Source organism: Diabrotica undecimpunctata, chromosome 3, assembly GCF_040954645.1.
Source record: "Diabrotica undecimpunctata isolate CICGRU chromosome 3, icDiaUnde3, whole genome shotgun sequence".
NCBI lineage: Eukaryota > Metazoa > Arthropoda > Insecta > Coleoptera > Chrysomelidae > Diabrotica > Diabrotica undecimpunctata.
In genome coordinates this window covers 16,274,952-16,299,270 of record NC_092805.1, presented here as the reverse complement: position 1 = coordinate 16,299,270, position 24,319 = coordinate 16,274,952, and the positions used below count along the sequence as shown (strand labels likewise).

The following is a 24,319-nucleotide window of genomic DNA, read 5'->3' as shown; positions in this document are numbered from 1 at the left end:
GCCAATATGTACTATTATCAGCCTGCGTCCCTTTCCTGATGGTGGGTTTAAACCAGTAGATAAGTTATTTACAAAAGCGTGCCTTTGACTTGTAACAGTTTCATTCTGCCAAAATTTATTTGGTGTATGACCCTCGTTGATCCATGTTTCATCAAGATAAAATATTTTTCTTTTTTGGTTTCTCATTTCCTTTATGGTTCTTAGAAAATGTCTTCTCCATATGACAATATCGCTTCTTTCTAATAAAATAGACTTTCTGGGATTCTTTTTCCAGCGGAAGCCTATTTCTTTTAAAAGTTTCCATAACGTACTTCGACTCATTTCTGGGTAATCCTTATCATCTCGAACTGAGACAAGAACTTTATCCAATGTTGGAAATTCTTGTCTAAAGAAGAATTCATGCACTTTCCGTCGAAGTCCTTCTTTAAAATGATATTCTATTTGAAATTTTGGTTTCCCTGGAGCATTACGTGGCATTTGAAAACTACCACATTTCTCTTCTTTAATAACTCTGTAAATCGTAGATTTCCCAACACCAAGTGTACTGCTAACTAACTCAACGGTCTCATCAACACTTTCACATAAACGTTTGTCTGTAAATGATTTAAAACAATTAAATATTAATGTTTTTTCATTAACTGTTAGAGGACCAATTTTTCGGCGTTTACACGGCACTTCCAAATTTTCCATAACACTAGTATACACAATAAACTGCACCTTGCAACTGAAGTACCTACTTTTAGTGAACTGTTAAGAATTTTGAATACGCCACTTGGACCTTCCTATATACAAAATGGAAAAACCCACTATCACATTTTCTGTGGAATAAGTTTAGAAGGTAATTATCTAGTCAATTACTGTCGTAGATTCCTGGAATTAAAGAATTAAATGTTTGATTGTTGAAACCCTTACTTCGTGGAATGCACTCATTTCAGATAAAATAAAACGTTTTATTTTATCTAAAGAATTAAACTTTATTTTGCAAATAGGTAGGTACTTATTAAACTTTTATTGGTTATATATGTATAACCAATAAAATAAACATCTTACATTTCTTGCAAATTCATTAGTACCTGTTAACCTCCATCACTCCGACACTGGCAACCTTATTTAGGGATTAGTAATCCTCACAACTATTGTATTCTATTCTGCTCCAACCTTTATACCTGGTGGTCATACTCAATTTAAAATTGTTTTCCTATATACTTCTGTAAACTTGTTGACAAATATCTGTTTTTCATTGAGTCACCCGTATCAACAGTTTAGGGATTTGCATACATAATTTATTGTTTTATTACTCTCTCATACATAAAAATACACTATAGAAGAAGAAAAACAAGGTTTTAGGTCGGGAAGATCATACACCTACGCTATATTTATAATGAGGCAAGTGCAAGAGTAATCATTAGAATACAACAAACGGGCATATCTATGTATCGTGAACCTTTTGCCAAAAGATATTTGACCGGGCCAAATTAAAAGACGTTATCCACTTACTGTACGCAAGAGAGATACCTCTAGTAATAATCAAACGATCGAAAATATCTACTAAAACAACACAATAAAAGTAAAAGTAGAAGAAGAACTAACCGACCCTATTGAAGCTAGCAATGGAATAAGACAGGGAGATTCCCTGAGTCCTCTATTGTTCAACTTAATTATGGATGAAATAATAAAAAAAGTAAGAACTAAAAAAGGACACCAAATGGGAGAAAAACAACTTAAAAAAATTTGCTATGCAGACGACGCAATACTACTCTCTCAAAGTGAAGATGATTTACAACGTATGCTGCCCCAATTTAATATAACCGCCACAAAATTTAACATGTTAATTTCCCCAAAAAAGACAAAATGGAGGACAATCCCCATTAAAAGAATAACTGTCTAAGTACTCAGTTCTAAATAAATTTCAATTTACTAGATTTGCAGAAGACACTGCTGTTTCAGTTAATATATTTAATAAATTGCTTCAAAAATATGCTATCATTATTTATTTTAACATGGAATATTCCAAAACAGATAAACTTTTCAAGGCAAACTATAACCTCGAATAGTTAATATTTAACCGGGCTCAAAACGGTGTTGATATCTATAGCGGAATGAATTTATTGTTTATCCAAAATAACTAGAACTTTTTTTTTGGAAAAACGAATCATACTGACTTAAAACATGTGGATTAAACTCTTTTGTGTTTTGTGGGTGATCGTAGCATTATATGTGTATAAGGTTAGTATATATGTATAAAACAACCTACTACCTTTCAACCTAATGCTCCAGATTGATTTTTTAACTTTTCTAATAGTGTTCTTATAGCGACATTAAACGATCCAGTAAAAAAATGACGTTATATCAGAGTGACGTTATAAAAGAGGTAGAAAAAAATGAAATTTTAACGAGGCAAAATTTTATTGCAGCATTATTTATTATTACAGCTGCATTTAGGGTAAAAAAATTAAGAAGTAACATATCATGTATTTCAAACTTACATTTTTTATGAAAAAGTTCTCTAATGCTGAAAAAAGTGTTATTTTCTTCTTCACAACCCTTTCCGAAAAACAAAGTATTTCTGTAGTGTCCTTAATAATCTGAGCTGCTTCTTTGGTAGTTGTGGATGCCTCCCTGAACTGGTAAAACCTGGATATGGTCTCAGCAGCTCTCATTGCTTCTTGGATTGTACGACAATTAACGCCGTCTTCTTCTTCTTCATTATCTTCATCAACATACATTACCACATTTTGCACTTGTTACACAATTTATTTATCACTTACTGATCGTCTACTGAAATTTAGAAGTCAAGATCAGTCTCAAACTCTCTCTGGTTTACATTAAATTTTTATATCCACTCTGACTCTGAACATTGGGAGAAACTACTACAGTCAATTTAGCTTAACGAAAGCACTTACAAATTGTCACTGACGTAACCATACTCCACGCATTGTCTAAAAAGTGAACTACATCAAGGATGGTAATGTTCACGGGTTCCATATTGTCCATACAAAAAATTATCCTTTTCAAAAGCTGTTTCCGATAATGGCACTTTAAACTTCTAATGAGTCCTTGGTCTATAGGCTGCAAGACACTCGTGCAGTTGACTGGTAAGAAAGCTAGGTTAATATTGGTCAAATTAAGCTTGGGATGGGCTGCACAGCTGTTCAAGTTCATTTTTGAAGACAGTTACTTGTCCCACTTTCTCAATTCTTCTTAAAAATACCAGAGGTCATCCACGCTTTTTTGTTGGCTGTGTAGTTTACAGGCAGTGTTTTTATATATTCTAAACATCTACGATGTAAACTTTCCTAAATAACCAAAAGCTTTCTTTTCTCTGTACCTGTCATGTTTGCACAAACAACAGTTGTTACTCTTTGTTTTGTAAGCGTTCTACCGACACATTTTTGATTTTTAAAATTTAAAGTTTTGTCTGGGGTTAATTTGTTAAAGACACCAGTTACATCGCCTTTATCCTTGTATGGTTGCCTTAGTTGTAGCCATGTGTTTTGTAACCAATCACCTGTCATGTTCTCGTCCACACATTTTGCCTATCCAACAATTTTTGCGAAGGAAATTGAGTGCCAGGCTTTAAACCGATCTAGCCAGCCGTTAGAGCATGTGAAATCTTCACCAAACAGTTTTCCGAACTCTGTAGCTTTTTCCTTTAAAAGTGGCCTGGACACAAGAATATCAGAACTGCGTCACTGCTTGAACCATTTGAGTAGAGCTGAAAGTACATCACCACGAATGCACTTCCTAATATTTTTAACATTTTCTCTCTCCTCATTAAAGGCTTTTAAAATGTTGTCCTTGTTTTTTAGGATTGAGCCGACAGTCGAATTAATAAGTCCAAATTGCCGACATACATCAGCAATTTTTTGACCACTTTCAAATGCTCTTATAACACGAACTTTATCTTTGATAGGCAAAGCCTTTCTTTTAGTACTACAACTTGCCATATTAAAAAATAAAAAGTTAATTACTAAATTAAAATCTAAAAACAAAACGAGCGGAACACAATTTCACGGTAGCGAAAATTTCTTAAACTGACTGTGCTGAAATAGAAAATTTGACTGTTAAACGCCGTCTATACTCTTGATCGAAGTTCTTCGGACGAAGTGTCGAAGTAAAGTTAATCAAGGCGAGGTGATTCTCTACATACTCGTGAGGTCGAGTAATATAGTGTGACACTTGGTATTCGATCTTCGGACCTTTTGACTTGGACGCGAAAACCGACACAGAACGAAAGTAAAACGAGGCGAAACGAAGTCGCATGAAGTAACTGTCTACACTCTCGTACTCGCTGAACTTCGATCAACTTTGCCAGTGGTGTACGTAGTGGCCGCTATTTTATGACACTGATAAATAATGAGAAATCATAGAACTGTCAACGTCATATAATGCCGCAAAGCCGTAAAATTTTATGACAGTATAGACGAGGCTTACTTTATTTTAGCTGATAAAACCAGGTTTCTAATGTTATCGAATAGCTTTTGGCCGGACCTAATAAAAATTGACGTTACAACCGAGATGACGTAATTACCGATGACGTAATATCCAAGTTCCACTATATATGTATATATACACTTCTCCAAGAAATTAACGCACCACTTCAATAAATCAATTTTATTTGTAAACAGGCAAAGAATAAAAAACAAAACTTCACCAGATTTATATATTAGTAATTATAACAATTTGTCTAATCATCAGAAAATGTTAAAGTACAGGAGAAAACAAAAATAAAAAGGAAAATTCTAAAAAATAATGATAAGAAAAGTAAACTAAAATATGAAAAAAGTCTAATTGAAATGAATGTTTTCACATCCACTACGTATAACAGCCTCACATCGTTGGCCCATACTTAAAATTAATTGCCGTATTTCATTTTGGTCTAGTTCTCTCCTAATCTGGATCAGCCTCTCTCCCACTTCCTGTAAGTTGTTTGATTGGATTGGTGTCGCACTTAATCGCCTACCAAGGATATCCCAGAGATTTTCAATCGAATTTAAATCCGGACTATGTGCTGGCTATTCCATAGTGTTAATTTCTACCTCTTCTAGATAGATTCTGACGATCTGTGCAGCGTGAGGTCTGGCATTATCTTGCATTAGTAAGAAATTTTCACCGATATAAGGAGCGAATGGTACTACATGTTACTCAAGGATCTCCAATATGTACCTTTCAGCTGTAACAGTTCCATTTTGTATGACCACTAGGTCCGTACGTGCGGTCAAAGAAATACCACTCCACACCATAACGGATCCTCCACCAAAAAATGTGGTGTGTGAGAAGTTACACTGAGCATATCGTTCATTAGGTCGTTGCAACACACGAACACGTCTGTTGTTATTGTACAAACAAAATCGGGATTCATCAGTAAATAGCACTCGTTTCCAGTCAGCCTCTAACCAATTAACGTGTTCTCTGGCAAAATGTAGTCTCTCCCTTCGATGCTCTGCAGTTGATACAGGACCTCGGGCGGCAATCCTAGGTGTTAAGTTGTAGTCCCTAAGTCGCTGGCGAACAGTTTCAGTACTAATTTGTATAGCATGCACGTCTCGAAGCTGAATTTGTAGACTTCGATGTGTTACAAAACGTTTTCGAAGAGCAGAAATTCTTAAAAATCGATCTTGAATAGGGGTAGTTACCCGGTTTCGTCCTTGCCCTGGTCTGCGAGTATGATCCCCTGTATCAAGGAATCTTTCTAACACCCGTGAGAGGGATGTGTGGGACACATTAAACCGACGACCAATTCTTCGGTAACTCCAACCTTCTTCCGACAGTATCACTGCTTGGGTACATTCATCTCGGGTAAAATTACGTGATTGACGCTGCATAATAAACACAATAAACAATAATCAACAATTAAACAGTAGCCGAATAAAATTCGTGAACACTTGGAAATTAGTATATTTAGAGAATTAGTACATTTTTTACTTCTTTTTGTTTTGTTGCAAAAAAAACTATAGTGATAAAACACAGTCAATAAATATAGAGTGTACGAATAGCATATACAAGGGGATTGCAAAATATAACATTACAATGGAAATTTTTATTAACGCTAATAAAATATTTTAATATTTCAAAGTGGTGCGTTAATTTCTTGGAGAAGTGTATATATATATATACATATATATATATATATATATATATATATATATATATATATATATACATATATATATATATATATATATAAATATATATATATATATATATATATATATATATATATATATATATATATATATTAACTTTTTATTTCCTATTTTTATCGGTCTGTTGTAAATAAAACTATTTAATTATTGCTTAAACGTTTCGTCAAATTTCCATGTTCAATAAGCACTTTATTAACTTTATTTTATAAACATTACATTATATAATTAAATTTCATGTTTACACATTTTAAGAGTTTAATAAGAATTAAAAAATTGGTATTTGACATTGACAGATGACATCTGGCAGGTATCTTAAAATAGGAGTGGGTCAGGTTCTTATAATAAATATCTGCCATAGTGCATTTAAAAACACCTCAATTTATTAAATTATGATACATATTGGAAAGTTCGTTGATATCAGTCTTGTTATTGATGGAATTTGCATCTTTTTTTATGTGAATCATCTCAATATGTATCTTTTGTAGTAATTTTGTTCTTTTTCCAACATCTGTACATTTTTAAAATCAAAAGAACGCCTATTTTCTAGAGAATGTTTGGCTAGGGCTGTTGTGTTTAATGTATTGATCTGTATACTATGTTTGTGCGCAACAATTCTTCTATGTAGGTATTGGTGTGTTTGCCCAATTTATGTTGAATTCAAGCCTCTGCATATAATAAATGTCTTATAATCAAACCATTTATCTCCAAACCGCCTCCCAATGCTTTATGTAGGTCTTTCAAGAAAAGCGCAAACAGTAATGGACTTAAAAGACATCCCTGTCTCACTTCTACATTCCTTGCCATTCCAAATTACCAATTCGGATTCAGGGCTGAACATTCCACACAAAACGCATTGGTTGAAGCAACAACCTTCATTTTACAATCTCCTAACAAAAGAACCACGTCATAGGCATATTCCTAGACGTCCAGAAGGCATTCGATCAGGTCGGGCACACAGGCGGGATTGTAAAATTCCACCTTTCTGGACTGCCCACTCCTTTCGTTAAACTAATTAATTCCTATCTCTCTAATCGGACGATGAGGATCAAAGAAGCTGACCATCTATCCAATCCCTTTACTCCACAAGCTGGAGTACCCCAGGGCTCAATACTTGCACCAGTATTATACACAGTTTACAACAGTGACAGCCCCCGCCCAGAGCATAGATCAGAGACCAAACAGAGAGCGTGGACAATTGTCCGTATTCGAAAGAGGCCAAAATTTCTTAGACAGAGTCATTAGGTGGTGCAATAAATGGAGAGTGACTATAAATCCCTCCAAAACTCAATTAATTCTCTTTAAATCCTCAAATTGCCGCGAGGTCTGTGGCCGAATAACCCTGCCAGGAGAGGACCTTATTCTCAGAAACTCGGTTTCCTACTTGAGAGTTTATTTTACTAGGACTCTCAATTGGAAAACTGACATTCAAAATACCCTTGATAGGGTGAGAAAGAGGTTTAATCTCTTGGCAGTGTTATCCGGCAAATAGGGCAGGACGGCATCTAAAACACTATTGCACACCTACAAGACATTTATCAGACCCATCATCGAATACAGGGCATGCATCTACGCCTCTCTCAAACCATATGACATCAGCACCATCATAGCTACCGAACGAAAAATCCTTAGATCCTGTATGAGGGTAAGCTGGCATTACCCATCAGCGCACATATACATACTGGCCAACATAATACCAATCAAGGACAGAATCCTATCCCTCAGCAGGAGGTATGTCCTTAGAACCATTGCCGGCTCAAACAACAGAGCCAAACGAATATTAAAAACTCCATGCAATCGCCGAGGGCAAATACTCACCAGGCTTCCTCAAAGAAAATTTCCGATCCCTCCAGCCAAACTTCTACACAACACTGGACAAGAACTCCCTGATGAGTATTTTGAAATTCTAGAATCAACCCCCATCAAATATCGCAGTTAACTCTGCACACCAAAAACGCTGATCAAGAGCCGTTCAATTATATGGCTGGTATCCCCTGAAAGTACCTCCTTGATGTGCTTGGCAAAGTTCACCCAAATTCCTCTTGTGCGCTTCAGAAACATCGCCTACACAGGCACGCCACCTTCTGACCCCCTGCTCCTTAGTAGTCCACTACTTCTCCACTCGAACATCACTCAACACGTTTCTCCCCACCACTATACTTGGAAAAAAAAGAGGAGTACCCCTTCCTTGAAGAAGCATAAGCTTAAGCAAGGTTAAAACTCAGGATCCACTCCTACATTACATTCAGATAGACCTTCCGTTGACCAAACTGCCGATTTTGTATTCGCGAACATACTTTTTAACCTGTATATTTTTACATTTTTGGACTCTTCTATGCGTCTATGAATGCACATTTTCAATGCAAGTTTTTGTTACAGAGGTCCATGTTACTCAAAACAACTGTCGTTGGCTTGTCCGGTTCGGTGTAGGGATGGCGGTTTTTGACAAAACACCGGTTTTCGGTTATACCGGTTTTTTTGCTTACGGTTTAACCTGGCGGTGATAACCGGCCAAAAAAACCGGTTTTTCCAAAAACCGGTTTTCGGTTTTTTTAATCCAATAGGTTACAAAGTTACATTTACAATGCACTTTAGTTTGCGATACTTTATTCGACTCGATATCAATATGATCAAAATTAGAAGGTACTATCGGAAGAACATCAATATCAATATAAATAAACACATTTTTAATAAAACCATTTTATTCTATTAATTATTATATTTATTTATTATTTTATTATTATTATATATTTATTGATTATTATTAAATATAATATAGCGTAAGATTAATAAGTATATACATATTGCAATAATATACAATAAAAGTATAATATAAGTAGAAAGAAGTAATATTTTAAGTAAAAAAGTATAGGTTAGAAGGTTACAAATAGGTCATATTATATGAAATGGATTTAGCATTGTGTTGGCCAGTATTTTTTATGAATCCTATTGAGAAAAACTCGTTCATATATATGTTGATCGACACAATATCATTCAATGATGACACCAGTCTCTCTGATGCCACCGAACTTCCGACCAACGACATGTAGTTTTTAGCTATAAAAGCCAAGCCTGGCATATAGGTTCTGTTCTGCTCCCAGAATGAAAACGGATCACTTAATCTCGGCAGCAAAGGCTGCTGTAGATATAGAGTCAATTCATTTGGAAAAGAACTTTGAATCCGTGTGTAATGAGAACTTGAACTGGAATCACTGTTTACCAACCCCAGATCGTGTGAAGACCAAAGAGGGTTTGATTTTAAACTCACTTTGGCTTCTTCATTCTGGAAGGAGCAGGAAGGAGAAAGTTTTCCGATTTCGGTAAGGTACGTCCTAACTTCCGAGCCTAAATTGGATGTAAATTGATATAAGGTTGAATGCTGAAATAAATGAACTTTGATAAAATGAAAGGCAGATATCGAGCACAGTTTTATTAATTAAATCTTGCCCAAGTACTTTCGCCTCCTAGAGCATCTTCAGGGGCATTTCGTCAAATTTGGGCTATCCAACAATCGCAGAATGTCATAAACATAAAATTAAACATAAAATTGTACATAACACTACACTAAACAAGGACAAACAGTTTAAAATTATTTAAAAATAGTCGAAGCTACATTCTAATCGGCAACAGGAGAGAGATTCTCTCCTGTTTACCTGTTTCCTGTTACCCCAACCATTTCAACTTATAAAAAATTTCCCAGATTCTTTCAAATGGGATTTAAAAAAAAATAATATCAACATAAATATTTTACTTAAAAATAAATTAGATAATGCAATTCATCTTTTATTTTTACTAACATCAAAAAAAAAATTATCATGTATTACTTTTAACACGTTTGTATATTTGTATAATAGGTACATTTTAACTCATTTAATAATTCCTGTATGGGTGTATCGTTTTGAAAACGTAGGGAAATCCTTGGAGATTCGTATTCGTAATCGGTACCTAATTCGATATTCATAGTCAGAACATTACTTTTGGTAATCAGAAAAACCCATTCACCCACTTTCAATGTCAAGAATCAAGTGTGAAAAATAGATAATATACCAGATCACTTCTTATATAAATATTATGATTACAAATAGCTTTTCAACGAAATATTATAAACAAATTGTTTCTGGTTGATGTGAGTTTGCACTTTCAGTTTGCTTCTGTATTAATAAAATAAAATAAAATTTGAATTATGGTTTTGTTTGGAATAATTACTTGAGAATAATAATTATGATTGGGATCCAAAATAATACCTTACCTAATCCTAATCACCGTAAAAACCTAATAACCGGTTTTTACTTTAAAAATAAAAAACCGGTTATAACCGGGACAAAAAAACAACCGATAAAACCGGTTATTGCGATGTAAAAAAACCGGTTTCCGGTTAAAACCGGTAGGTTTTTCCCATCCCTAGTTCAGTGTCACAAACAAGGTACTTTTTTTGCTTATTTCCCTGGCTTACTTCACGAAAAAATCATTTCTTTTCACCTAAACTGGTTGGGAAAAGGTCGCAATTTGAAACCTAATACAAAATGCTTTACGTTAATTAAAATTTTATTTATCAGCCTGTATATTTATGTTTTCATATATCACGTTTCATATTTCACGTAAAATCCAGTCGTCAAAGATTTGATATCTAAAAACAAGATGAACAAGCTGAAATTTGCTGAGATTGTCAATTTTGTGACCCCAAAAAATGCAAAAAAGTTTACCACTCCTACTCTGGCTTCCTCCTAAAACCCCCACAACAACGCTTGAAGCGACCATTGTTTCTGAGAGATCGGTATATTCTATAGTGTATTTTTATGTATGAGAGAGTAATAAAACAATAAATTATGTATGCAAATCCCTAAACTGTTGATACGGGTGACTCAATGAAAAACAGATATTTGTCAACAAGTTTACAGAAGTATATAGGAAAACAATTTTAAATTGAGTATGACCACCAGGTATAAAGGTTGGAGCAGAATAGAATACAATAGTTGTGAGGGTTACTAATCCCTAAATAAGGTTGCCAGTGTCGGAGTGATGGAGGTTAACAGGTACTAATGAATTTGCAAGAAATGTAAGATGTTTATTTTATTGGTTATATATAACCAATAAAAGTTTAATAAGTACCTACCTATTTGCAAAATAAAGTTTAATTCTTTAGATAAAATAAAACGTTTTATTTTATCTATTTGCAAAATAAAGTTTAATTCTTTGCCTATTTACAAAATAAAGTTTAATTCTTTAGATAAAATAAAACGTTTTATTTTATCTGAAATGAGTGCATTCCACGAAGTAAGGGTTTCAACAATCAAACATTTAATTCTTTAATTCCAGGAATCTACGACAGTAATTGACTAGATAATTACCTTCTAAACTTATTCCACAGAAAATGTGATAGTGGGTTTTTCCATTTTGTATATAGGAAGGTCCAAGTGGCGTATTCAAAATTCTTAACAGTTCACTAAAAGTAGGTACTTCAGTTGCAAGGTGCAGTTTATTGTGTATACTAGTGTTATGGAAAATTTGGAAGTGCCGTGTAAACGCCGAAAAATTGCTTATCTAACAGATAATGAAAAAACATTAATATTTAATTGTTTTAAATCATTTACAGACAAACGTTTATGTGAAAGTGTTGATGAGACCGTTGAGTTAGTTAGCAGTACACTTGGTGTTGGGAAATCTACGATTTACAGAGTTATTAAAGAAGAGAAATGTGGTAGTTTTCAAATGCCACGTAATGCTCCAGGGAAACCAAAATTTCAAATAGAATATCATTTTAAAGAAGGACTTCGACGAAAAGTGCATGAATTCTTCTTTAGACAAGAATTTCTAACATTGGATAAAGTTCTTGTCTCAGTTCGAGATGATAAGGATTACCCAGAAATGAGTCGAAGTACGTTATGGAAACTTTTAAAAGAAATAGGCTTCCGCTGGAAAAAGAATCCCAGAAAGTCTATTTTATTAGAAAGAAGCGATATTGTCATATGGAGAAGACATTTTCTAAGAACCATAAAGGAAATGAGAAACCAAAAAAGAAAAATATTTTATCTTGATGAAACATGGATCAACGAGGGTCATACACCAAATAAATTTTGGCAGTATGAAACTGTTACAAGTCAAAGGCACGCTTTTGTAAATAACTTATCTACTGGTTTAAACCCACCATCAGGAAAGGGACGCAGGCTGATATAGTACACATTGGCAGTTCAGACGGTTTTGTTGAAGGTGGTTTATTAACTTTTGAATCAACTCGTACCGGTGACTACCATGAAGACATGAACGCTGATGTCTTTCAAGAATGGTTCGAACAAATGATAGATCTTCTTCCTAAGAACTGTGTAATAGTAATGGATAATGCAAGTTATCACTCCAGACTTATAGAAGGACTGCCCACAACCAAGTGGTTAAAAAAAGACTTGCAGAATTGGCTGAGTTCAAAAAATATTACGTACCATCCCGGATCTATAAGAAAAATTTAAAAAATACGAAATTGATGAAATTGCCAAAAATCGTGGAATGACAGTACTTAGATCCCCACCATATCATTGTGAATTAAACCCGATTGAACTGGTATGGGCACAGATAAAGAGTGAAGTTTCAAGAAAAAATACCACTTTTAAAATTCATGATGTTAAACAGTTGTTTTTGGAAGCCGTAAATAATGTAAAACCTGAAAACTGGGAAAAGGCAGTAAATCACACTATTAAAGAAGAGGAAAAAATGTGGAAGCTGGACAATATTACTGATAAAATGATCGAGCCAGTTATTATAAATCTTGGTTCTGAAAGTTCATCTTCTGAATCTGATTTCGATTTGTAACAAGTAGCTGTAAGTTTTATATTAATATTTTTATTCATCTATTTAACATACCTTAGACGGTTTTAAAAACTCTTTTTCTCTTTTGTAATTTCTAAAAATTAAAAAAAATATGAATTTTTTAAAACCCTTTTTAATGTAGGCCAGTCAGTTCTAATATAGTGTGTGATAAAAGAGGTCACTTTTGTTTACATACACATAACACTTTATAACACTGAAATAATTCATTTATTTTTTACAATTATTCAAAGTAATTTTTCAATTAATCTTGAGCACGCCCATGGAGTGGTCGGAGTTACCAGTTAAAATTATGCTAATTACTCTCTCGTTCATAAAAATAAACTATACATAAAGAAAAACTAATAAACATTTTTGTTAAAAATTACCTCAGGTACATTTTTTATTTATAACATTTTTTCCTACGGCGTACAATATTTTACTCAGCAGTGCAGAATTTATGCATAATCTTAACGGAAGACATTAAACATTTTATCTACCAAAATTAGAAAAATACGTTATTGATTTTTTAAGTTTAAAAATTATTATTGCTTACAAATTATGCTATTAAATAATTACGGGAGAAAAACACTGCATACATGTCTCCATATGAACTCAAAAATTAATCGAAAAAGTCAAAGTTCACCACATTATTTTCAAATATTAGGAATTGTTTTGACAAGCGTAAAATGAGCTTTGTAATCCGACATGAAATGTTACAAATTCAAATTAGAAAAAATAAGATTACAATTATTATATCAAATTAAACTAATAAATGAGCGAAAAATAAATAATTAATAAAAATACTTTTATAAAATATATCTTTTAAATATAAACAATCAGAATCTTTAATTTATAAATACAAGTCGTATTTTTTGAATTTTTATTAGTCATATATTCAATAGACCTCAACAAGAGTTGGGTTATCGCGGTTTCAATTCGAATATTGGTCTACTGTTTCCTCTTCTAATTCACTATCGTCTTTTTCATTGCATAAAGGAAAATAGTCTTAATCAAAACTGAAAGAACCTTCGTCTTTTATAATTTCATCTTCCTGAAATATTTCGTTATTAGAATCTTCTACATCAGAAGAATCTTTTTGTTCGTCATCAGAGCAATCTTATATTTCTTTTTTATAGACTATGTATTTTTTTACTTGTTATATAATTGTATCTGTTATGTAATTAAATAAATATTCTACTCGAGTCTATGCCATCCCCCATAGGGGATAGTAACAAATTTTTAAGCGGTATGCGAGTTTGTTTTTATTAAACACTACAATTTTAACAAACTAGCCGAATAAATGAAAGATTAATGATGGAGCAAACCCAAATAGAAAAAGTAGAGACATACAAATATCTGGGAACATGGGTTGATGACAAAAATGACCAAAGCAGAGAAATCAAAGTCCGAATTGAAACTGCAAGGCAAGCATTTGTGAAAATGAAGACAATGCTTACCAACAGAGACCTTCAGTTGCATCTCAGATTGAGGGCTCTAAGATGTTACATATTTTCTATCTTACTATACGGAATGGAAGCTTGTACATTGAAGAAACAACACATAAGAAAAATAGAAGCGTTTAAAATGTGGTGTTACAGAAAAATATTAAAAATTCAGTAGGTTCAAAGGATTACCAATGCTGAGGTACTACGACGTCTAAATAAGGAGTTAGAAATTATGAACAGTATAAAAAGAAGAAAACTAGAGTATTTGGGTCACATAACCAAAGGAGAAAAATATGAGCTGCTAAGAATTATTATGCAAGGAAGGATCCAAGGAAGAAGAAGCATAGGAAGAAGACGCATCTCCTGGCTGAAGAACCTTAGAGAATAGTTTAACTGTAGTTCACTACAACTTTTCAGAGCAGCAGCCAACAAAGTGACCATAGCCGTTATGATATCCAACCTCCGATAGGAGATGGAACTTTAAGAAAAAGAAGAAGACGAGCCGAATAAAATTAGTTTTAAATTATGCGGTAATTGCTTTAAATCCAACGAATTAAACTTTAACACGCGGAGGAAATAAAAAATGCATATCCACACTTTGAGAGTTACTTAACAATAATTGATGCCATGTTTTATCAATGATTTTTCTTATTCGGGAGGGGGGTCTCTAAGAAACGTCGTACGCCGCGTACAGCGTTACGTCATACGTCGCGTCTCTTATTCTTCTTCTTCTTCGTCTAGCCATTCACGTCCACATCTGAACATAAGCTTCTTCAAGTCTTCCTTTCCATTGTTTTTTATTGTACGCTACTTGTAGCAATTTTTCCCGGCAGTCCTTTTCAGATCATCTGTCCATCTCATAGGAGGTCTGCCTCTGGGTCTTTTGTGTTGGTATGGTCTCCAGGTTAAAATTATTGATCTGTGCCATTTGTTTAGATCGCTCCTAGCTACATGTCCAGCGTATTCCCATTTTAACTTTAATGATTTTTGCACCACATCGGTGACTTTGGTTTTCTGTGTTATCCATGTGTTTGTTTTCTTGTCCTTTAGTGATATACCTAGCATTGCTCTTTCCATCGCGTGTTGAGTGACTCTAAGTATATTCATATTCTTTTTTGTGATTGTCCATGTTTGTGCCGCATAAGTTAATATCGGAATAATGCATGCATCAAAAACTTTAGATCTAAGATGTAATTGAATTTGTTGATTTCTGAGTATATAGTTCAGTTTACCGAATGCTGCCCAAGCTAACTTTCTTCTTCTTTTTATTTCTTCAGTTTGAATTTCCCTATTTAGTATTATTTTTTGTCCTAAGTATATATATTCTTCAACTTTTTCTATAACTTTATCGTTTATTATTGTCACGGTGTCTTCGGAGTGCATGACCTTTGTTTTGTTTAAATTCATTTTCAGTCCTATTTTAGAAGATTCGGTATGTAGTTCTAAAAGCATGGTTTGCATTTCTTGTAGGTCAGTAGCTATCAGGATTATGTCATCTGCAAATCGTAGATTACTGAGGTAGCGGCCATTGATGTTTATTCCCTTATATTTCCAATTTAGGTTTTTAAAAACGTCCTCCAAAACTAAGGCGAACAGTTTGGGTGATAAAGTATCTCCCTGTTTGACTCCCCTGTTTAATGGTACAGGGTTCGTGTGTTCATTTTCTTTTAGGTAGTATGTAGCTGTAGCTTGGTTCATAGTTTCTTTTATTAAGTTAATATATCTGCTGTCTATTCTACAATTTTGAATTGCGTTTATTACGGCCGTGTGTTCGGCTGTGGTATCGAAAGCTTTTTCGTAGTCTACAAATGCTAGGAAAACTGGAAACTTGTATTCGTTACATTTTTCTATTAATATTTTTGTGGTTAACAGGTGATCGGAAGTTGAATAGCCTTTTCTAAAACCTGCCTGTTTATATGGTTGGTATTCGTCTAATTTCCTTGTTAGTCGAGTAGTTATGACTTTGGTGAGTATTTTAAACAGGTGTCTCTATGCTTTATATAATACTTAAGTAATGTATGCGGTCTCTTATTCTGTACGCTGAACGCAGTGAGCAACTGCTGTACAAGCATGCAGATGCGACGGTATACGCGGCGTAAGGCATTTATTAGAGAAGGCCGCCCTACTTGTGTAGGTTTATTAGATTAATGAATATATTTGTATAATGTTTTTTTACTTATTTTGGGTATTTAATATGTAAATTGAAACCTTGAATACAATTATTAATAATCTAATAATGTTCGTCCTATATTTCATGCTTTACGAATACATGATTCACGCTTTTAAAATAGAACTTTTTTAATATAATTGTATTTACTTTACGCTGGAATATGATTTGCTAATTTTAAAAAGGTAATTTTATAATTTTTTTTATCTCATTTATAGTGTAAGTTGTTAAATCGTTAAAATATTTATAGATAATTGCAATGTAGGTATCATATATTTACATAATATCGATATTTATGCAGGAAAATATTGACTTTATCGTCCAACTACCAGATGGAAAAATTCGAGGTCACATTCTCAGCAGTGAAAATGGCAAACAATACTATGCTTTTCAGGAAATTCCCTACGCCGCCCCACCTATTGGAAAGAACAGATTTCAGGTACTAAGTTTATTATTATTATGGTTAATAAAGAAGAATTTTACAAACAGAAAAATCATTTTTAAATTTAGAGTTGCCACTCTTTATTTTTATTAGCTGTTAGTGATACTGAAATCAGGAATGTTTGGAAAATTCACACTTTACGCATTTTTATTTCTTATACAAAAAAATTTTTGAAACTACCGATATCATTATTAACAAATTAGTTTTACTTTATAATAATTGTTTTACTGAATGGATTTTCCCAGATGTACTAAAAGTAAAAAAATGCTACTCCTGTTGAAAAATTGATCTTTAGATAAAATTGGAAATTATCTTCAATCATTCCAAAATTTTTAAAAGAATCGTAAGTGTTCGGTTTATTATAATCTTCTTCTTCTTAGCCTTCTGTTGTCCATGTTTGGACATAGGCCTCTCCCAACTCCTTCCATCGGTCTCTATCCTGAGCAACATATTTCCAATTTGTTCCGGATATTCTTTTAATGTCATCAACCCATCTCATCCGTGGTCTTAATCTTGGTCGTTTATTTTCGTAATGTCTCCAATGTTGTATTGTAGTATTCCAACGTTGGTCTTTTTGTCTAGCAGTGTGGCCCGCGAAGCTCCATTTAAGTTTGGCAATTTTTGTTGCTATGTCCTCGACTTTTATTTTGGATCTTACCCAGTCGTTCCTCTTTTTATCTGACAGTCATATACCTAACATTGCTCTTTCCATTGTTCTTTCTATTGTGGCTAGTTTATTCATGTTTGCCTTGGTTAGGGTCCAGGTTTGACATCCATATGTCATGATAGGAAGGATGCATTGGTTGAACACTTTGCACCTTAAGTATTTGGGTATTTTGCGGTTCTTAAGTATCCAACTATGTTTTCCAAATCCTGCCCATACTAGTCTTGCTCTTCTAGTAATTTCCGCATTTTGATTCTCTTTGTCAAGTTTCAGGATTTTACCTAGGTAGATATATTCCTGGATTCCTACCGAGATGCTACTCGCTCGTTTCAGAATTCTGTTGCGAGTTCCCTTTCGTCTCGTTCTTTTGCGGAGACAGCTCTCTGATAAATTTGTAGATCCGTGTCCACCACCATCCATCCCTCATCATTTTCTCCACCATTTCTCTCGCGGAATCAAACATTCGGCAATTATACTCTCTTTCATCTTACAAATGCACTGATCGGACTGTGCCCTCCTAAACCTAAAAAACTAGCTACGAAAGCAGTCATGGCCTACGAGCAATTGCGCCAGGTAATAATCCAGCTGCCTATGCCCACAGTCCATCCAGCTTCGAAGGTTCGAAATTAGTGACTTTGTCCACTCCGCCACATTACGTGTTCCCACTCTTCCTGCCAATGGCCGATTGAAACTAATCTCTTGGCCAGCCTTATCTCACTTACCTCTTGCTCTTCAATATTCTTTCCCTACGACTATGAAACCTGCTAGCATATGTAAAGGAACTCAGCCGACGAAAGTCACCTAAGGCTGGATAATAAAGAAAAGCCCCATCAGAGATAAATTCTTTTAATACTGTAGGTATCTTTTTTTTCGTCTTTATAGAGGGGGGTCTGGAATCTTCAAAAGACATCTCAGTCCAGAACGCACCCTCCTCAACGCAGCCGCACTATTCGCAGCCTTCCGAACCACCTCCCGCAGGTGCTCCTCCCATTTTCCATTCTGGTGCAATGTCACTAATAGGTACTTTACTTGTTTCTTGGGTGTTAGACATGCTCCCGCACATTGCAATTCAACACTTTGCCTGTTCCTTGTCCCCTTCAGAATGATGGCTTCGGCTTTCTCTGCCACAAGTTTCAGTCCGTGCTGCGTCATCCATTTCTTTACGACGCAGCCTGCGTTCCGAACCCGGTATTTGAGATCTGGCTCATCCCGGGCCACTACCAGTACAGCGAGGTCATCCGCGAATGCGAAGGGGGTTGTACCCTTTCCGTATTCACAGTGCATAACCCCGTCATATGCCAGGTTCCATAGCGTCGGGCCCAAGACAGATCCCTGGGGCACACCGACCGTCACGTCTACGATTGTGCCCTTTTCCACCATAATCCCTCTCGGACAGATACTCCGCCACCACATTCATCAGGTAACCAGGACATTATCTCTCATCCATTGCCTTCATTACGTCGTTCCACTGCAGCGTATTGAATGCATTCTTAACATCAAACAACAGCAGGGCCGCCCAACGATGTTCATCCTCTCTGTTGCGCAATGCTTCGAGTACACTCATGATTGCATCAATCGTGCTTTTCCCTTTACAAAAACCAAATTATCTCCGAGATAAACCACCTGACCTCTCAATCATGTCATCTATGCGTACTCGCAGCATCCTTTCATACAGCTTACTAATGCATGGAAGAAGACAGGTGGGGCGATATTTTTCCCTAGCCTTGGGGAGCAGTATTAACCTCGATGTCCTCCAAGGCTCAGAAAAGGTTTGTGCTTCCAGCAGTGCATTCATGTGTTCCAGAAGCAATGCAGGCGCCGCCCGTCCTAGACCTGTCACCGCCTCAGGTGGTATCTGATCCAGTCCGGGGGACCTACGCGTCTTGAGTGAACCCAATGCCTCGACAAGTTCATCCATGGTAAAGGGTACAGCCCACATATACTGTAGGTATCTGGGATAAGTAAATTTTTTCCTTAGGCTGAGAGGGAGGTGTATGACTTACATCATGATTAATGTTTTCAATTAGTTTTCAAGGCACCAAAATATGTCGTATTTTAAGTTGAAGTTAAATGGCATATATAATTGTGATACGAAATATCAAATAGTATTGCTATAACGCAAACATAGACAAGGTTGTTTATGTAGGAAATATTAGAAATAGCTGATTAATCAATTAAAGACGTAAAAAATAAAGTGTATATGATTGTACAGAAAAAGAAGAGTTGGCATAACTCAAAAATTATGATTGGCATAAAAGAGACACACTTACAAAAAAAAACACGTTTGAACTATTGCAGGTGTTAGGTAGGAGGACAGCGATGAGCGACATCCCGTGCAATGCCGGCAGTAAGAAATATTTCGATGTGTTCTCAAATGTAGGTGCTCGGGCCACAAAGTCTTGCTTAGTTTTTCTGGGTTTTGGTGGTGCATTTCCCTTAAATAGGCTCATTTTGTGAAATTCACAAAATGGAGTTGCCATCCCCTTTTTGAAAAATGCAATAAATTTTGATCGCTTGAAAAGTTAATCCTTTAAAAACACTGAACTGAAATGATTTGCAGTAATTGATTACTTTCCCACAGACGTGTGAGTGGTTCGTAGACAAGTGCTTTTCAGATTTGACAAAACATATGAATATGCCCAATTTTAAAGTGGAAAATTTAAAACTATTAAACTAGCAATTAAATAAGGTCATATTATGTTAAAAATATTAAGAATAATAAAAAAAATTGTAAATATTTATATTAAGCAAATACTAAATACTTTAGTGTTTATTTAAATGCTTTTTTTAAATAGAAAATAAATGTATATCGACGAATTTTGAAATATTTTATAAATCCAAAGCTGTCGAAGATTATCATAAAAATCCGCTATGTATACATACACCTGCAAATTTTTATTTAACTAACTTATTTTAAAAAGCTTACAAATTGTTTTTTTATTAGGAACCTAAAAAACCTCAACCATGGGACGGTATTAGAAGTGCTACGAGAAATGAAAAAGTATGTATGCAATTACTGTCCATACCAAGTTCTCTAATGATGTCAGAGGATTGTTTATATTTAAACGTTTACTCTCCTGTATCGGTAAGACATTTAATTAGTATTTTTATTTTCTAAATATTTGTTCACATACCCCAATAGAACGCCAACAAATCAGTTAAAAAATTGTCACAAATTACGGATATGGTGAGACAACATTTAATAGAATGAGAAACTAATAAGTAGGGTCAGCCAATCGCTGCCTCCGATTTTTAGCCACGTGATCGTTTTGACGTTTTAACTTGCGTGATTAGGTTAGGTTATTTTACTGTTTATTATTGAAAGAGTGTAATTCTTTATACTGAATTAGTAAAGTAAAACCTAATTATTGTTCTTACCGACAAACTACGTGTTTAATATTTTAAACTGTTATGGAAGAAGCACCTAAAGAAGTACTAAAACGTTGTGGCAAAAAGAAGGTTTCTAATCCAAAACTGTGGGCAAAAACGCTTAAAAAAAATAACAGGTAAAGATGTTTTATTAATTTACTGTCAAATCTGTGCTATAAATAACTAGTAAGTCGATAAAACTGTTTATTTAAGTACTATTTTTTCTGTATTGCTTATATCAATCTTATGTTTCAGATATGCGGCAAAGCAGCCTCGTATTTATCCAACATGTGGCCATTCCGAGAAAACTTTTCGATGTAAATCACTTAAAATGACTGATCTACAATCATTTCATGCCTCTTTTTATTCTTCAACAAACAAACAAATTCAAGATGCAAGCAGTCAAATGCCTATCGAAAGAAGGGTTGGTGGTAGGAGAGGAAAACATACTGACAAAAGAAGATTCGTGAAACAGTTTATAGAAAATTTAAAATGTATTCAAATTTATTCATTTTTTGCGTGAAGAACGTGATGAAATGTTGACATTTTCATACGACTGTCAGAAAAACTTAACTCGAAAATTCCCGATCAAATAGCGTATTACAGCAGACAGCTTTACACGTACAATTTTTCTGTTGTTATTGGAACTTCTTATAATTCCCTAACAAACGTAAACGTCGTTACTTTTACCTGAATGGAACATGAATATCAGAAGAGTTCTAACGAAATTGCGTCTGCAGTATTTCATATTCTTTCTTCCACTGGTATATATAACATTTCAAATATATTATTTTGAAATGTTATATAACATTATATATATGGTATATAACATTTCAAAATTACTACTGTGCGACGATGGTTGTGGAGGACAAAATAGGAATTATGTTATGACTGGAAGGTTAATGTACTTTGTAGGAAAAGTGTCTCCTCCCTCTTTCAAAACACTTAAAATGGTTTTTCCCGTAAGGGGACACTCCTTTCTTACTTGCGATTGAGTATTTGGCAGAATCGAAAGGAAATTAAAAAAAATGCCTGTTATAACCAACCCAGACACCTACATACAAATTTTCAAAGAAAGCGCAGCGGTCCATAAATCGGAAAATTGCCATGTAAGAGACTGGAGAAGATCTGCAAAGGAATTTCTCAAAGGTGTGCAATCTTGGCATTTTAAAATATCCCACTGTAAGCGAATCATTATAGAAAACAAGAATAAAGGAGATGTTACAGTAAAAGGAGAAGAATATTACAGTAGTAACCTTTGTCAATCATTGTCTCTCTGGAAACGTGGAAAAAATATTTTAAAAATGGTACTGTATGATTTGCCAAAGGGAGTTCAAGTTAAAAATGCCAAAATTAAAGATATTGATATTTTATTTAAAAGTCACTTTGGTTAGGAATGGAAAAACAATCCTGAGTGTTCGTTTTTTAAAAACTATATAGAAGAAGTTAATGTTGCTCCAAATAACATCACTGAGCCTAACACCGAGAAAGAAATAGAGAGAGATTACTGCGAAAGTTATTTTACAGAACCTGCGAATTTAAGAGTTTAATAACTAAAAAAAACGGGTGTGGCAGTCCAGTGGGACTGCCGGTGGAAGTTACACTTCTATACACGCATTCGCCGTTACAAATTTATTTGGGAGTCAATCTGCACAATCATTACATATGTAATTCTATAGGTAAGACATAGCAGAAAGAGAAACATAATTAATAACAACTTACTAACAATGAAGGATTGAATCAATATTTTACTGCACATACTCTGCAGTAAAATTCATTGTTTATTTTGTTATTAATATAATAATACAATACAAATTAAACTGCAATATTCATAAGTATTTAAAAATGACAATAATGTAATAATATTAATAAAAAAGTCCTCCCCGACTGGGAATCGAACCCCGGTCTCCCGCATGACAGGCGGGGATACTGACTACTATACTACCGAGGACATGACACAAACGTATTTCAAAATTGACAGTTCTGGATCATACAGTGATTTATTAAGATTATTATTTTGAAATACAAAAGACTAATATATTTATGAACATTTAATAAATAATACAAAACATATCACATAAATAATAATATTAATAAATATTTTATTATATGTATATTATTATATGTATATATATCTTTATATAATATATATAGTAATAAATTATATATACAAAAGGAACATTTTTATTCTCGAGAGAGGAAGAGAGCGAAAATATATCTTCTGTCTCTCTCTTACTCATTATCTTACATATGTAATGATTTCACAGATTCACTCCCATACAAATTTCCAACGTGAAGAGAGCGTATAGAAGTATAACTTCAAAAATGTGTTTAGTGTTTTTGTTTTTTAGCTTATGTGACCATAACATTATTGTTATTTTAGCCAAAATCTGTTTTAGATATAAGATTATGGTTTGGAATAAAAATATTCGTTCACACTACTTCCTTTGTTTACATTATTGTTATTCCAAAAAGCGTCTTATCCACTGCGTTGTTCCAAAGTGCGTCTTATCCAAATTATATTCAGTTTTTTTGAGTTTATGACGCAAAAACGATTTGAAAAACCTCAACGTATACTAATGTTATGTATTAATGAACAGTAAAAAGTTTCATACAAAAAGAACCATCTGATAATAAAAAAATGGTTTTTTTATAATTCTTCAACATTTTTCTCGAAGGGATAAGATTCACTTTGGAATGACCCTACTCATTTATGACTTTATTTTTATTTATTTCCATGGTATCATTTATTACTTGATATTCTTTTCTATGTTTGACTAGCTTAGTTGTTAGCCTCTTGTAAAAAAAATTCCTTTATTAACTCGTTAATCTCGTCAGACTGCCCTGAACGTTCTATATTTTTTTCTGCATTTTTTGTTCTTACTACTTCCTACAACCTTATTTTTCTTCTTCTATTCGTATGTATATATTATGTCTATTAGTTTACGTTGGTTATCATATTGGTAGAAGAGCGATGGAATCGAGAGGTTTGGAGGCATAGCGTGCCTTGGACCTGGTGGATTAACGGAGGAGAACGGGAATACGGCGATTGCCGTCTCCAAAACGTATTGTATTTACAAGTTGGATTAATGTCAAACGTCAATTAACTTATTTTAACTTTCAGTTGTGGCTTATTCCCATTAAAATAGTAATTACTTTAAAATGTCACAAAAAATAGCTTTAGAACAATAGATAAGATCTAGATAAGAGAAGGGAGTGTTCCAAAAATCTCGTCAGCTTTACAGCGGCCACCCCACTTTCGGAGTACGGTGCGTGCGACAGTCAACTGCG

The 24,319-nt window shown here is 34.1% G+C and overlaps 1 protein-coding gene across 1 annotated transcript in view; it reads left to right on the top strand.

The window, feature by feature from the left end:
• The window catches only part of LOC140435683 (uncharacterized), a 125,126-nt gene that overhangs the window by 85,049 nt on the left and 15,758 nt on the right, over nt 1-24,319 (top strand). Inside the window, 2 exon segments of the mRNA XM_072524404.1 lie at nt 16,855-16,992; nt 20,604-20,744. Of these exon segments, the coding sequence (XP_072380505.1) occupies nt 16,855-16,992; nt 20,604-20,744 (279 nt within the window).